This window comes from Pagrus major, chromosome 11 (assembly GCF_040436345.1).
Source record: "Pagrus major chromosome 11, Pma_NU_1.0".
NCBI lineage: Eukaryota > Metazoa > Chordata > Actinopteri > Spariformes > Sparidae > Pagrus > Pagrus major.
In genome coordinates this window covers 18,681,937-18,699,841 of record NC_133225.1, presented here as the reverse complement: position 1 = coordinate 18,699,841, position 17,905 = coordinate 18,681,937, and the positions used below count along the sequence as shown (strand labels likewise).

Here is a 17,905-nt window from a genome sequence, read left to right as displayed (position 1 = left end):
CTCAAGATGTCTCTAAAAATGTTAGTTACATTTAGTTTCAATGAGTTGATGATAAACTTAGTAAATAAAAGCATATAAATGACACAAAAATGTGCTCTCTGACTCAAACAACAGGAAGCGTTACATCAGTACATACACACAGAACGCACACAACGTGCACGATCACGTGGGTTCGACGCCCCTGCTCAACCACCAATCAGCGCCTTCCACTGCTTGTTGATGAGCGCTGATTGGCTGACGGGGACGAGCGCAGCGCACAGCTACGTTAAATTGCTTTCCACCCTTTACCATACAAAGGTAATGCATACTCATCCTCCGGTCAGTTAAGTTCACGGCTGGGGGGAAGCACACTGTCATGGAGCAGAATCACAAACAAGACGAGCAGAGCGACGTGTTCGCCGGCTTCAAAACGGCCTTCAAGTCGTTCGCCACAGAGGCGATTCACGTCGGCCAGGAGCCGGAGCAGTGGAAGTCAATGGCTGTGGTGCCGCCGATTTCTCTCTCCACCACGTTCAAGCAGAACGCACCAGGAAACCACTCCGTAAGTGGCACGCTGTGCCTTGGTTATTTAAAGCGGGGGGTGAAGAGGAAGAGGGGTGGTGAGGAAGATGGTGGTGTGCACGTGCCTCAGTCAGACTATATTAGCATGATAGTTTATGTGTTATCCGAGTATATTTATATAGTGTGTCTGAATTCATCTGGTGCTCTGTGGTTAGATGGATTAAATGGCATCACGGAAGAACAAAGAGAAGGAGCTACCTAGAGTAAACTTGTGTAATCTTCATGAAGTGACATTTTTGTGTGAAAATCTCAAAGTTCAAGTCCTTCTAGACCCCCTTCAGATCTAAATATTCTATAATTATACAGTGATCTATAATATTAATATTTCCATGGTCATTGCAATATATGTATATTGTCCTGTATTGTATTGATGTAGCAGTGTGCTTCATTGGAAAGACACAGATCAGTGCTACTCAAAGTTATTCTGGGATATTTCAGTGTTTCACTTCACTTCTCTTGTTTATTGCGTTTACATCTGAATTTTTGTGTTTTATGAATATTTACGGTCCCCTCAAATAATGAGACACCTTTTATTAGACTTTTATCGCACCCATATCCCAATATCCCTTACTAATTTTGAGTAGTGTATATACAAATGGGTCTTTTCATACCAACTCACCTAGGTACTCCCAGTAATTGTAATGGATTTCCTTTTTAAGTTCTGAGTTTTTTAAGTTTCGCCCTCGGTCAGTTTCAACCCAATCCAGTGAAAAAAGGCATGTGTTGAGGCTTTAAACTGATACAAAGAATCACAAAAAGTATTAAATTCAATTCTGAGGGCCAAACTTTCATTACTAAAAGGTCTTTGGAGTGTTTTTGCAAGACCCCATGAATTTAATAGAAGTTTTGAAAGTTGCCATGGAATGACGCAAATACCTACAGATATGTACAATAAAGGACTGTACAGGCAGTATGTAATAAATGTATCCTGTGTGTGTCATAAGCCTGTCTTACCTGTCAACTGTCAAACTAATGACCACCTATGTGGGTGCTCCTCTGCTTCATCAGTCAAAAGGAAATTAAGAGAGCTTAACTTAATTTTTCCTCCCTTGTTGTGCACATAAACCCGAGGCCATGCTGATAAATCCAGACTACAACCAGTCTGTCTGCCTTTGGCCACTCATTATTATCATATTGTCGTTGTAGTTTAAACAAGGCTGTTTGCATTTTTCCTCCAAGCAAGGTTGACTTTTACAACTGTCATTTGTCTCTGTCAATGATTATGCTGTAGATAAGTCCAGAATTGACAGTCAGATCACAAGTCTTTAAGTGCTAAATTCCCATAATCTCACATGGATAACCCGCAAAATTAATGACTGATAGCCCAGCTCATGTATATTTTTTACACCAATGAATGATTTAATGTTTCCCTGTTTTAAGACTAATCTTGAGGCATATGTGCAGCATTAAGAGCTAAAAATGCATCCTCAATTAAATTACCAGACTAAAAAGAAATCCCCCAACCCACCATCGCACTCATGCTGATCTCCTGACCTATTTTGACCATTTTTTTTGTAAATCCTTGGTACGTCAACCCAGTACTCCCACAACATTCCTACTGAGCTTACAATGCCTCTATTGCAATTTGAATAAAGTTTGAAATAGCTATTGCACCTTTTTAAAACTGTTTCTGCTGCTTGTTCAGTTGTGAAATACCCAAACTCCAGTAAACTAGAGCAGCATTATCAAGCTGATCCACCATCTGCTTTACTCCTGTATATTTACATATGTTCATGTTTGAGGACAGACTACACAAACCCAAACTCAAGGCCGTTCAAGCTCCATGTGTGACTTAAGGCAGCAGCCTCCAGTGTTCACTTACACAAACATGTCTTGTATTAATGTTACATGTGCGGAAAACTAATAAACCTCCGTTTTGAATTGCTTAACACTCAACACTTTAATATAATCTAAAAACTGTATTACATTTAAACTAGTGGATCTATCTATTTATATTATCTCATATTAACAGCCAAACAATGTGTGATTGTACACACTTGCAGCAAACACAATGAGCTCATATAACCACTGTCTTAAATTACTGGGTTAGGCCTTCTTCTCTCACCTTTTACCTTGTTATTTTCAATGCTTTGACTGGCGGTTCTCCCAGCTTTAAATCCCATATCAAACAAAAGACAAACACTGACATTGCTGTTTGTGAGGGAGGCAAGCTGATACAGGTACGGATGTGTTGTTGAACCCTGTGTGCTGCCATCCAGCTGGGTTTTTAAGGTGATAAAGAAGTTATGATGCCATCAAGGAATTTTTAGTGCTCTAGTGTAGCTGGGGATAAAACATAAAATGTATTAATGCACACTTTTGTTCGGCCAACCCGCTTCCTCTTATTGTTTGAACACAGTTCATTCTTATAAAAGCCTTGTAACCATGTCTTTATGTAGGGGTTTGAATACAGCCGGAGTGGAAACCCTACAAGAAACTGTCTTGAGAAGGCTGTGGCTGCTCTGGATGGAGCAAAGTATTGTAAGTAACACTACTTTGAAAATAATCTGTCAAATACTGAGTTGAAGTTTTTTAACTACAGGTACATTTTCCATCTAATTCTATGTAAAAAGTTGAATGTAAAGGATCACATTGTATGTATCATTTTGAGTCGATGTGATTTATTACAGAGGACAGAATTAACAATTTGACATGCATTTCCTCTATGTACTTGAATGAATCTATGAACTGTTTTGAAAAACAGATTGTTTATGTGGAAGTTCAACTTAAAGCAACATTATGTAGAAACCGGCATTTTGTGCAACAAGGCACCTCCCCACAGTTTGAGTGCGACACTACTGTCTTGAGTACAGAGAGACACCATTCAACTTGCAAAATATATTTTAGTTGGAAACATTCAAAAATTAATTAGAGCCTCCGCTTGTCCTGGTCCAGAGCTCCTGTTGTAGCACGGTAGACATCAACACTCCCCCTGTGCACTGAGTGGGAGTGGGAAGATCACTTTTTTTGACTGTTTAACAGACACTCACATAATCACAGCTGGTATATTCTAGAGAGACAGTAGTAGAAGTATTAATGACATTGTATTTAACAAATTAGATCATCAATGGATAAATTACATGCAAAAATGCAGCTTCAGTTTCTGAAAAGGATTTTTGGTCTCAACGACTTCCGTGCTTTTTCCCTGCAGGCCTCGCTCTCGCCTCGGGGCTGGCAGCTACAGTGACCATCACTCACATGCTGAAGGCCGGCGATGGAATCGTCTGCATGGATGACGTGTATGGAGGTGCGACTCAATTTGTAACTTGGACAACTGTGTTGAAAAAAAAAAATATTGCAACAACTTTATTCACTGGCACAAAATGGCACTTTGTGAGTGTGTGTCTCTTTTTCAATTGCTAGGCACAAACCGCTACTTCCAAAGAATTGCCAGAGAACTTGGCCTGGAGGTGTCTTTTGCTGACTGTACAAAGCCAGAGGAGCTGAAGGCTGCTCTGAAGGCCAACACTAAAGTGAGTCAAGGAAAGATACAGAGAATAAAGTGCTCTTTGTGTGCTGTTGTGTTGTGTGGTCTCCATCCCAAAAGATTTGATCATTTTAGTTACATAATAAACAAAAGACAAGTTCTTAAAGTTGCACCTACAAGGCTGGTTTTGCTAGACTGTTGCATAATCAGATGCATCAATTGGGCAAACTAGAAACAGTCATTGTGAATCAGCAATTTGTGTGGTGACTGTGGTTCGGCACATCTTTGCCCATATCACTCCTTCTTTCCTCCTGCTACAATTAAATATCCTCATCTCTTTCTTGGTGTAGCTGGTGTGGATCGAGACACCCACCAACCCCACTATGAAGGTCGTCGACATCAGGGCCTGCTCTGAGTTGGTCCACGAGCAGAACAAAGACATAGTGGTGGTCGTAGACAATACCTTCATGTCTGCCTATTTCCAGGTCAGAATACTGATGAGCTCTTCACGCTCTTTTGATTTTGAAATGGCAGTTCAGTCATTTCCTGCAATCGAATCCCAGTTCAAGTAGGAACTTGGTCATTGATTAACTCGTGTTTGTCTTGTACTCTCGCTCCTTAGCGCCCCCTGGCTTTGGGAGCTGATATCTGCATGTATTCAGCCACCAAATACATGAACGGTAGGTTATGTCCATTTTCTCATTTTACAAACATAAGATTTCATTTAAGTTTGATTCAAATATTTACAAGAACACATCAGAGTGTCAGGGCCGCTGTTGGATGGTAAACCACAGGTAAGAACAGTTCCTGAAGAAAATGGAGAATTTTGAGGATCTGTAGTCTGTAATTTTCAACACCAAGAATGGTATAATTAGAGGTTTTAGGACATTGAGAGTAGGGCGTGATCTTCCTCAGCATTTAAATCCAACATTTATTGTGAAAGGGGAAAAACAGCAACTGTAGACATATGCAAAGCTAAAACATGCACATTTTAGTTAATCTACCAAATCTAATCATTACTAATACAAATGATCCTTACCGTCTCTTGAAATGTTTTGACTTTATTCTTAACATTACGAAGCTAATTTGAAAAATGATCTGATTTATTTTATAAAATTTGCACACAATTAAAGATTTTGTGTTAATGGTGTTGTATTTAAAAGTGAATTGGCCTGCTTGAGGTGAACGCCTTGTCACTGGTATGTTTTTTTTTATCTATAAAGCCATTCTTGGCAAATTTCCTATTTACTCATCTTCCCTTTAAAGTTGAAATATGGAAATCACTCTCTGCGTTCTCTTGACAATTTCTAATTTGTCGTTCCCAAAGTTCGAACTAAATTGGAACTTGATCTTAAGAATTTTGTACCACTGAGGTGAAATCCTTTGAGTCCAAGTTGTCTGTATGCAAATATTTTATCTGATTATTTTAGTGTGTGTTCTCTGTTATTTCAATGCTGTTACCCTTTATTGCTATCACCATGGCCAGGCCTCTCTCATAAAAAGGAGATCTGTGATCTCAATAGGACTGACCTGGTCAAATAAAGGCTAAATAAATGTTAGAAAATAATCAGCCTTCCTGGCTGATTCCTGCATTTTGATTTGACAGGTCACAGTGATGTGGTGATGGGTCTGGTCTCTGTGAACCGGGAAGATCTGTACGAACGACTGAAGTTTCTGCAAAATGGTGAGTAGACTAGTAATACTTTAGATCTACTAAACAGTAGACTAGTACTGAAACATTGACAGAAAGTTGCCAAATATCTTGATAATTGATTTATTGTTTTAGTCATTTATCAACCAAGAGGCCAATTAATTTAAGGACACAGATCTCAGTGTTCCTACTCTGCCACACTCAGTATTTGGTGGATTGGTTATTTCAACCTGACCTACATTCACTAATTAAACAACCAAACCATGCTCCTGATGCCAAAGTCCCTTCTCAGAAGAAGTATTTGTTTCTGCGTTTGCCTGATCTGGGTTTTGGGCGGCTTTGTGACCTTTTTGTTTGTCTTGCCTCGGTTCAGCCCTGGGCTGTGTACCCTCTCCCTTTGACTGCTACCTGTGCAACCGAGGACTGAAGACGCTACACCTGCGGATGGAGCGGCACTTCAAAAACGGCATGGCTGCTGCCAAGTTTCTGGAGGCTGATCCAAGAGTGGAGCGAGTCATCTTCCCAGGTGAACTATCAGCAGTGTAGCAATACACACATAACCACTGTCATATAACCCTGATCATTCACCCCCCTATCATACCAGCTTATTGTTAAGATAGGCAAAACAAACAAGAACCTGCAATTACTTTTAATTCCATGGTGGATGAAGAACGTTACAAAACATGAAGTTGTTGCTCTGCACTTTGTCAGTTGAGGCCTTTCTCGTCTCCTTAAACACATTAACTCCTTCTCATTGCCTCTGTTGACATATGCAGCTACACCGTAGGTCTACATCTGCAGATATTGAATAGCAGTGAACCAAAGATGCAAACACCGAGGGATAGGAAACCTTTTTACACACTTCTATTTGAAATCAACATTGGTGTCATCAAACCTACACACTGTCTATGAAAGGACACAACTTTGTTTATCCCTGCTTTGTGAAGTGAGACATCCTGTAATCACCACCTGACTTAATTTTTTCATGTTTTCTCTCACTGGACTTAGGCTTGCCCTCTCACCCTCAGCATGAGGTGATGAAGAAACAGTGCACCGGATGTCCGGGGATGATCACCTTCTACATTAAGGGGAAACTCGAGCACGCCTCTGCCTTCCTCAGTAACCTCAAAGTAATTTGGCAGTACATTTGATATTTTTTGTGTTTTGTTAGTTGGTAATGTTGGTAATGTCAGTATGGAGGGGCTTTTCACCAGACTCATAGCACAAGTGAATGAAAAAACTACAAAGGTGCAACAACACAAGGTTTTATGAATGCACTGCAATTTTATGACCACATAAAAGTCTAGATGCTTTCGAAGATTGTTTTTAAATCGCTCTGTTTGTCCCAAGAGCACCATATTGTATTTTAGCAGACATCCGCATGCTAACTGTTGGTACGCAAAAAATGATACCACATTTTGAGTGGTTTCTTTAGTCTGTTCTTTTTACGTGAGCTGATTTTTCAATTCCTCCTCCTGTTTTCATGTGGTGTACACATTATTTATGTCCTGCTCTTTGTTTCACTTCCTGTTCTCTGTCTTATTCCTGTCACAGATTTTTGCAGTAGCTGAGAGTCTCGGTGGTTATGAAAGTTTAGCAGAACATCCGTAAGTATCCCTGCAGAATTAGCCTCTTAACAGAGTATTCGGTAACACTTTATAATATCCTTGAATATAGTTAATTAAACTTAAGTTAATAGTGATTTGACTGTTAAACAATTACATGCTTTATAAACCATTTATTAAGCTACTGTTTATTGTAAAGTATGTCATTGTTGACAGTCTAATAACTGTACTAACTATAACTTTACAATTTATTGATGGTTATTATAAATGTATTGTTTTGGTAGCTGCACTAAAAGCTTTCAGTCACTGTAATCTAAGATGTAATGTAACACATAGCACCACAAGGGGGCAGCAGAGATCAAGAAACAAAACAAACTCCCTAGCAGACTCAGATTTTAATTGAGACTATTTATTTCCATTATGAAGTCAATGCCTCTGCTCTAATCTTTATTGAAACAGCAGGATGTTTTTCTGTGTTTGGCTCATCGTCTTCTGTCATAATTTAGGGCGATTATGACTCATGCATCAGTGCCAGAAAAAGAGAGGAGTGTCCTAGGGATCAGTGACACACTGATCCGACTCTCTGTGGGACTGGAGGATGAGGCCGACATCATCGAGGACCTGGGGCAGGCGCTGGATGCTGCTGTAAGTAACATCCACAATACTCAGCATTACTTGAGTGCCAAACAATGACATCTAGGTTTGTGGTCATGGAACTGTCTTTGTTGTTGACACTGAATTTGAACTCTGCCATACAGAAAATCTCACAAAAAGTTGTTTGTATTTAATGCGCAACAGTCTGTCTATGGCACCACCGCTCACTTTACACTTTAAGGTTTGAGATGAAGGAGACCCAGACGGCAGACGCGTGACGAGCTAATGATTAATCGGAGAATAAAAGCACCAAGGACTGCTGTGCTTATCTAGTTTATATCTAATCTCAGAATGGTGTGAGTCAATCAAGTGAGTCATGAGCTAATTTACAACATCTAAGAAACTGTTCCCAAGGCAAGCTGCTACTTGTTTACTACTTAAGCACAGTTCCGAGCACACAACCAACTTTATATTTGGTGCAGAAGGCGGCCCGTCTGTCAAAATGAAGACAAATCTGGCCTGGAGAAGAAGTGGCAATTATCTTGGGAACATTTAGGGGAGAGCCAGGCCAGGAAGAATTGCAGACCAGGATTGAGTTAGGTATGCAGTGGTTGCACAGCGCTGTGCTCTTTGTAGAGGGCTGTGGCCTATCCACCCATCCCATAAACCCAATCTCCCAGCTGCACGAGCAGATCCATCACACACTGAGGTTTCTGTATCTCTGCTTCAGTCTGGGGTAAGACCCTATCAGTGCAGTCCACTGGGGATATTCCTTCATTTGCACTTGCTCAACAAATCCCTGAGAGTTTATATTATTTATATAGTCACTCTCTTTTGCGTTACCCTATAGAGTGCTGCAGGAATTAATGCATTTTTGCAGTTCTGGTTTCCTCATCAGGAAGTCAGTGGGGTTTTTTTAATGGGTGAAATGAGGTCCGTGGTCAGCACAAGCTTAAGAGATTTTCATGTTGTGTTCTACAACCTAAAATACTTCATTATTATAATGCAATCATAACTATAAAGTGTTTACGTGTCTTTAAAAAGACAGTTGCTCACAAGAGGCTAAATGAGACTACAGAAGTTGTCTGATGTGACTAACTCAATAACGATATTATCGCGATGTCTAGGTATTAAAAAATGTGAGCAATCAAATCTTTACCTTGTTTACGGTGTGTTTTGTCTCTTATTTCAGAGACAGAAGAAATTGCCCTTTAAATACGAGTGTAGGGAGAGAGTCTACAACCATAGTGTAAAAAAGTGTACTGAAGAAGAATCACTATCAACTACTCAATTACTAGTGAAGAAGCAACCAGATGAACTCATAAACAAAAGATGCACACGGCCGAACATCTTTCCTGGATTATTCAGACAATATTATCACATGTGTATTATTAACATGATATCAATATTTCAGTTTATTCTCAGCAATAAGTCCATTTTAAAAAAAAAAACAACCATAGGCATCCAAGGTGATGCTAACTTGTGGGTTAACCTACGGTAATACATCATCCTTGCTGCTCTCTCTTTACATATGGAAAAATAATTATAGATTCTCACAAACGTATCGTTAAAAAAAACTGATCTACTAGCTGCATGCTCTTCTCAGTATCTTTCCTGCGGAAACATTTCAAAGTACTTCTGCTTTAGGAGACTGACTGATGGCTCATCAGAAGTAGTGCAGCATTCCCAGAATCCACTTTCAAGTTCATTGCTCAGTTTCACTTTCCTTCACCTCTGTGCACTGCTGTGCGCCGTTGCCTCTCAGATCTGGCTCTTCTCATCCAGACATCTGCACATCTATCCTGTTTCTCTCTGTTCATACCGCTGCTGTCGACATCTGAGGTTTTATTACACCTCTGTATTTCTCTCTGCCCTGGCACAGCGGCACAGGTTTAATCAAACACAGATTATTTTCATTGAATCACTAGTTTTCTTTCCAGTGTGGAAGGTTGTGGATGTGTGTTTTATATTAAGCAAGGAGGGGGGAAAGAATCTACAGAAAAAGCTAGAGTGCCACAGCTCAATCTGGCTCATGAAGACCCACGCTGGTTGAGATTTTAACACATTATAACTCTATTAACTGACCTCTAGTGTTCAGATGATTCACCACTAATTCCCACCTACTGACTGCAGTACCATCAGAGGAGACATTTCAGCTCATGCAGCCGTATCCTGCACTGCAGCCTGCACCTCCTCTCCTCAGGGTTCAGATAATGTCTCTGAGTCCCTCTGCCGCCCATCTGAAGCAAATGGAAATTAAATGGAGACAAATATCTCTAATGACCCTCTGTGGGCCCCGGAAGAGGCACCTCTTGATGGTTGAAGCGTTTAATTGGTTGGGACAGCAGGTCAGATTGGGGCAGGCAGTTAAATTTCCAGTCAAGTGTCTTCATCCCAGGGTTAGTTTAGAATCACACAAGTTATCACTGGGTTGGTGCAGTTTACCATCTGTAGCTGTAAAATGTTAGGTCTGTGTTTTTATTGAATGGGTTTCTGTGCAGTGGGCTCTCTGTTAATCAGCTTTTTGTCCTGCCTTTATTGCACTTATCATCTAACACGTTATTAACTGTAGCTTCATGTCTGCTGCTTCCTGGATGTGGACTGAATGAGTATTGATTTCACTCATCAAATTTTCTCTTCCTGTTGTCTTTTAAAAGCACCCAAAGAAGTGACGTGTGTTCATGAGCGTCCTCGAGGCAGATGAGGACCCGGAGGTACCTGAAGTCTTAAATCATCGCAGATCAACATGTAGTACCTCTGCTCAGCGCACAAACGGCAGAGATTCATCTATCAGGGAACAACTTTAAGAAAAAATATAAATCCATGCTTTCTGTGAATAACACAATTGTTACATGAGAAACTTTTTCATGCCTATTTTGCTATAACATCGGTTTTAATCTTATTTATCTTTTGCCGGTTTTGCTTTGTTTACATGTTTGTACGTGTTTTTGTTTTATTTCAGTCTTGTTTGTTTGCTTTATTCAGTCAAGGCTGATATGAACTGTATGAGCTTCTGGAGGAAAAACACCAAACATTTTCTGTATAATCTTGCTAAAAAAAAACCTGTGCATTTCAGGCTGCATTCTAGTTTTGATGAACAAATGGAAGAATTCTAACCGGCATAGTTTGCTCTGTATTAATGACTTCTAATTACTCAGACTAATGGACTCATACAGACAAAGCTAATGCCGCCACCTGCTGTCCAAAAATCAGATATATTTTCTCTTCACTGTTATCTACTGCTTTGCCATTCAAATCATTTTATATCAAGAATGTCTCACTTCAAAAATGATGATTAGAAATGTGTGGACGTGGTTGTTTTGTTTGACCAGCATTCCCAAGCAATGTTCAAGGTTTTTTATTATACTAACAACCGAACGCTTTAACAAGCTCAGAATAACGTTTGATGTGTGTTCTTGAACTCGAGTCAAAGCATTTGGGTCGATGACAAAAGCAAAATGTCTCCCAGGGAAGCATTGTTTTTTTATTCTGTTTCACTCAGGCACTCCCTCCTCCTCCTGTAGTCACACATCACATCGCTGCTCGAGCACACTCTTCATTTGGGACAGACCACTCACGATCAATGTCATTTATGTAACCGACAAATCCATTAAAATCAGTTTGCAGTATAAGTCTCTGCGTCTCTCACTTCCTCTCAACCGCCCCGCTGTACAAACGCGAGTTCAGCATCAGTAACCGTAGCAAGTCGATCTGCCACAACCAATTTAGCCTGGGTAGTGAAGGGCCTGCACACTGGGGGTTTTAGCTGATGGATCAAATGAGCTAGTTGCTGTTCTAATGACCGAGCCATCAATAACATTTCCACAGGGAGACTTCAGGTTTCCATTCTCTCTCTGGAAGGTTTTCTTTCCCTGGAACTTTTAATTTCTTGTTACTTACGACCATGTAATGGGTTTTACACTTCTGAGGAGCTTCTGAAATCAGTCATAGCAGCCACAAACACCAACTCAGAGGACTGAAACCTGGCATGTTCAGTGAGATTTAGAGATTTGTGCGAAGTGGTGGTCTGAATGGAAACAGGATTGAACGGGAAGCTATGCATTAAAAGTAGAGGTGCTACTGAGGGGTCTGAAATTCAGCTCTCAACACTCCCTGCCTCGACTCGTGGTGGGGTCTGAGTGTGTGGTTACACATCATCATTCAGTGCAGGTTCTCAGTATCTTTCAGCTCCTTTCTGTCAGCCGGGGCCTTTTCTGGAGAACTCATCAGATGAGTCTTCAACATCAATTAAGGTCTCTGACGAGCATTTAAACGGGAAGCATGGGAGATTATGATGTGGCTGTGTGGGCTTTTGGTGTGACTATGAATTTCCATTCACTGTTGTTTAACCGGTGATAACACGCATTATTTAGCAAAGTATGAGTCTTAAGTATAAACATGGAGTGGCCGTTGTGGCGCCTAATGCCTGGATTCAACCTGTTGCATCACCGTTAAAAAAATAAACCAGCTATTTGCATTCACTTGAGGTCATCTGCACTCCATCACATCTGAAGTCAGAGATGACACTCATGTATGCAAATTGTTAGATAAGAGGTTTAGAGCTCACACAACTATCTGTGTCAGTGACAGCAAAAACAAATATGGCAGCAGTTTGAAATATTGACTTGAGATCCCAGAAGTTGTGTCATCAACTTCAAATAGCTCATTTATTTTTGTCCAAAGACATGAACGTGGCGAAAGATGAAAGAGTGGGCAGTTAATCTGCCTCTGGCTACTGCTCTATAGGAGACCGTTAACATTTTCCTTTGAAGTTAACATTTCACCCCAAACCAGTGTTGCATATACCTTACACCAAAATGCAGTGGACAATTAGATTAACGACATGTTGTGGATTTGGATATGGACAATTTCTTGCCAGGCTGCCAGTGCAGACTGCTCACAGCCAATAGGAATAGGAATAGCCGAGCGCATGACCCCATGTAATACCACAACTTGGTGTTTTTACATTTCAGTTTTTGTAAAAAATAAACAAGATATAACATATTTATCAGTGAACTTTAGAGGTGCTGGTTAGCCTTTTCCCCTTTTTTTCCAGTCGAAGCTAAGGTCGCGCATTTTGTCACTTTTACTGCAACAGCATGGCAGGCTGTAAACTTTGACCAACCATGTCAGAGGGCAGCACGATGGTTTATCAAAAGTACGTTTTGTAACGTCCAGAACAATTATACATCAGACTGTGGGAGTTGTTGGTTTGGTGAAGTAAATCAGTATCTGGTCAAACACAGGGAGCAGGTCTTGATGTTTTCCTGATTAAACAGTGAATAAACACTGAACCCATTAACTCTCTCACACATTAACCAGCTTGTTTGCATGGAGTATGGACCTGCGGTTTAACAGCAACAGTATGTGTCACAGTCAGTGTGTGGACTGACTTTTATTTTCCTTGTAAATTACTGTGTGTAAAGTAAAAGGTAAATCAACCTGGTTGTAGTGGAATAAAGCCCCATCTGTGTCAAGGACGTGTAAAGAGTTATGATGAAAGTAACTGCAGTTCACAATCCCAGTCCAGATCTGGTTGTGTGTTCTCAGCGTTCAATGGTTGCGTCTCAATGTTGAACGGAGCATATTGCCCTTTAATGTTAGTGTAATTGATGTATTAGCCCTTGAAATAGCAGCAGATTGAATGAGACAACCAAATGAACCAAACAAAAAATGACCCCACTGTAGCTGCCCTTCAGAGCATCACACTTCATGTACAGTGTCATGTTATATAGCTTAGTTGTAATGGACTCCAACATTTATGTTCATTTTTATAGCATGTCCAACACGCCTTGTTTGTTATAAATGGTCCTGCAGCCCTGAACCTCAGCCATGCCAGCTCGCACACTGAGATAGACACAGAGTTTAATCTCACACTTGACGTGGTTTCTAGGACAGTGAAAATAGACATAAGTTTTCCAGCTTACTCTTCAGTGGATAAACATATTATCTTCTTCTTGGTACTGCATTTTAAAACTCCGATTTCTAGTCTTTTTTTGATTATCTGACAGCCCAATCAAAAGAGAAAATCACTACTACAATTTGCTAAAAGCTTATCTATATTTAGGTCTTCCATTCAACACTGTCAGGTGGACAGAAAACGATAATTACATGTCTGAAAGGTTTCAATCCCCATTCTTCTCTCAACCACTCTACATTGAAAAAGGAAAGAACGTAATTAGTCCTGTATTGATTTTAAATTATGTCAATTTTGCTGCTGTTCTGGGAAAACTAGAGAACAGCAGCAGTGGTCGATCTTGAAAGTGGAGAGTTACTTTAACGCATTTATACCCACAACAGGGCTCAGCCACCTGAAAAAACAAATCTTTTTAGGAAATTTTGGATGCTTCTATGTAATCTGACTCACGATGGATGTTATCTGCTGAAACACCACTGCTATTAAATATAATTATGTTCTGGCCGGAAAGGAAAAACCACTAAGGCTCAGGGCAAAAGGTTTAATCAAATGTACTCATCAAATGGCTGAATTTGTATCAAATCTTTAAAAACATAGTGACTCACCACTCGCTCTCACCAGCTTTTCATCTTCAAGATAAAATTGAACTGATATGGCTCCTAAACAAACTGAACACACATACTGACAATAAACTTTTGTTAGCAGAGGTGTAAATAAAGGCAGAGCACCTGCTTTGCCCACATGAGCCTTTAAGTGTCTGCATCCTTGTTACAGTAGATATTGATCAGCACCACAGCTCAGTGGCTTTGAATTTAAAAGGTCATGAGGTGGCCTGATGCTGGCAGGAGACAGATCTACAAGGATCATGAAATTGTGCTTACATACGCACCATTTAGCGGATACTTCTATCCATAGTGAGTACAGAGTTCATACATTTTTAGATAGATAGATAGATAGATAGATAGGATAAGCTTAGAGTCAACAACAGACCCTGCCTTTTTGACAACAGACAACAACAGACCCTGCCTTTTTGATGAGTTTGTTTTGGCATTACCTGCAGCAGCAGAGCAATCAAGCAAAGTTGCCTTGTTCCTTTTTCAACATTAGTGGGCAGGTAGGACGACACACAGATGAAATTAGGCTTCAGGTGTCAATACACTTACAGTACACACAGAGGAATACAAAAACAGACATAGAGCTAAACAAAGATGAGCAAACCTAAAAATGTAGTTATTAATATACAGCATATGCTGTATGTATAATGTACTGTGCATACAAGATTGTGATGCACAATGTGACACAATGACATGAGTTATGAGTTATTTTTTAAGAATAAGTCTAAATTCTCTAATTCCAGCTTCTTCAATGTAAATCTTTTCTGGCTTCTTCATTCCTCTATGACAGTAAACTGAATATTTTTGGGTTGTTGAGGACGTCATTCTGCTCTTTAGGAAATACTGATGACATTGTTCAGCATTTTCTTACGTTTTATAGACAAGAAAACTAGAGATGCACCTATTAAAATTTTCTTGGCCGAGTCCTATAATTTAAGAGTCTGACCTGCCAATTCTGAACTCAGAACTATTACAACAGTTTACACAAACATTTTTGGAAATTTCAATGTGTGTGTTCATCTGACCATCACACAATTGGCTATGTCTAACACTGTTCGGCTGGTCATGGCTGCCCATGCTGAAAAACGGCCAATTACGGTCCCTGGAATGCTTATGAAAATAAGCATTAGTTGCAGCCCGAGAATAGATATTTTAGCATGTATTGAGAGTGTGACAATGACAGGATATCACTCTATTGCACAGTATTATTTTTTGTTTTAACATGTAGTCCAGTATAAACTAAAGAGTAGCCAACAAAAAAAGACAAGCTGACATGGGCTCCTGCATTTTAAAAACATCGGCATATGTTGTGAACAGCACAAGTGTTTGAGTTCTCAGAAAATGTCTACTTAATACGTCACAAGAGGATAGTTGAAGTGGATTCAAACCATGAACACAGTAAACAAGCCACTACACACACTCATCCGACCATACACTCGACAGTCTGTTTTATTTCAGAGAAATGTATTATAGAAACATCACATCGGACAAAGAACAACGTGGCCAGTTTCCACCGACAGCCATAAAAGATAACTATACAAAACAAAAGAAAAAAGAGATAAGGTGAAATCTCATGTAAAACAAGAGAGAAACATTTTTATTTTTGTGTTCACAGCTACCTGTGTAGCTACATACACATAGTTTCCATAGCTACATTAGTGCTTGTATGCTTTATGTTCCTTCATGTGCCAATGCAGCAACTCTCACCATGTCACGCAAAGGTCAGTACATGTGCATGTTCCTTACTTGGGGCTAAAATCTGTACCAGCACAGCATGACAAGCTGTCTTCTGTATACATGTGTGGAATAAATCAAGCAGAAAATTACCTCTTGTTTCTCATTATCAGCCTCCGTCTGCTGAGACCTATTGGATCTACTCATTTTTCTAAGGAGTCATCAATAGGCCATGTGTTTGCGCTACTGCCTCTGAGAGATCCACCAAGAGTCCATCAGATTAGAGGAGACTCAAGTAAGTCCTCAGTAAGGAAATGATTTTGTCAGTGTTAACATGGATAAGATGGATTTGACAGCAGGGAATATTTTCCCTGCTCCTGACCCTGTCGAGGCGAGGTACTGTTTGAATTATTCACACTCTGAGCTGTGTTGTGTTGTTGAGAGAGCAGACAGCAGATTCCTCTCTCTCAGTGTGGATCTATCTCAATCTGATGTTTCATTTGTTTCCCAGAAGTCCTTGTCTTTGCTGCTGTAAATTCATCATCCGGTAAGTGTCAAAAAAAAAAAAAAAAAGACATCCCATCGGGCTGACCTACAGTAAGAGTTGCAGCAGACCGCCCCCTCTGAGTCTGATCCTCAGTGTTTCAAACTGTCATGACTCAAAGCCAGATACTGAGACCAGTAACACAAATATTGTGATTAATGTTTTGTTAAACCAGATGACAGCTCAGCTCAGTGTCTTTAAACACGGACAGTTTGCAAACACGGGGCGACTCTCTAAACTTGTGTATACAGTTATTCTTGGAAAGGGATGACAATTTAGCTCAAGAAAAAATGCATTAGGTTTTGTTTGTCATAACAAAGAAAACTGAGATATTAAGTGTATCAGGAAATCATATAAATACAAGCTAGTAGCGGTATTTCCATGTGGTGAGAGACAGACACTCAGTAAACACGGGTCAGTCTTGCCAAAACCATAATTAGAGCTTTGTAAAAGAGGATTCTCATATCAGGCTGAAACTACTTGGAAAATGGGCAACGAATAAACATAGTTTAAATATAGTTAGTGTATGTGAAACGATGGAAATATGTAGTTAATGATATATTTCCCTGCATATAAGGGCAGTTTCCTGCTGGATGCAGGCATTTTATTGTTGTGCTCTGTTGTTTTAATACTATTTTTGTCTGCTGCACACTGTATGCAGCTGATTGTGGTTGTTGTCACATCTGCTGCCAAGCGTTTCTTTTTTAAATCCAAAACATATACAGCTTTGTGTGGGGAGGGCTGGGCCGAGCTGCAGCTGCTCAGCGCCGGCCACAGTAGTCAGGTGCAGACCCACACCTTCTGGAGGATTAAACACCCAAAGTTACATCAGATTCTGCTCTGATCCGGAGACATTTACCAACAGGAGAAGAGCTCAGAAATTACTCTTTAACTTTTGGGATTAAAAAGTAAATTTATCTTTGCTCCTGTTGCACCTAACTGCAGCAGCGATCCGTTGAGGTGACCTCCACTGTGGGGTGTTTATGTACCATAATGCTGCTGACTGGAGCTGGAGGGGGAAATGTACTTCACTAGATGAACGTAACATTACAGGAGGAGAGGAGGGAGAAGAGACAACCAGAGTCTGGAGGTGAGTCCTGAGCTCAATGAGAGTTGAACTGACTGAAACAGACACACAACCTCTACGTTTCGTTGCTTGCTAGCTTACTGCTAATGTAAAGTGAAGTACTCTGGCTGTTTGTTGTTTCTGAATACACCATTTAACAACCATCATCGCTGATACAAAACTATCTGAAGTGACTCAGGCACAAATGTTCACAGACGAGGTAATGTTTTATAGTTTTATTCACGTTAAGTTTAGCCTCATTTGCCGATTTGCCTATTCCAGAAGTAGCAAC

General features: G+C 40.1%; 1 protein-coding gene across 1 annotated transcript; it reads left to right on the top strand.

Moving 5' to 3' along the window:
- The first annotated feature begins 262 nt into the window (after window positions 1-262).
- Window positions 263-11,430, top strand: LOC141004967 (cystathionine gamma-lyase-like). Its single transcript, XM_073476687.1, has 12 exons — window positions 263-541; window positions 2,961-3,042; window positions 3,713-3,808; window positions 3,925-4,034; window positions 4,339-4,473; window positions 4,611-4,668; window positions 5,595-5,672; window positions 6,013-6,165; window positions 6,648-6,769; window positions 7,194-7,246; window positions 7,711-7,849; window positions 10,456-11,430. Exons 1-12 carry the CDS (start codon window positions 356-358, stop codon window positions 10,468-10,470), a joined length of 1,227 nt encoding a protein of 408 aa, XP_073332788.1. The 5' UTR covers window positions 263-355; the 3' UTR covers window positions 10,471-11,430.
- The last annotated feature ends 6,475 nt before the right edge of the window (window positions 11,431-17,905 follow it).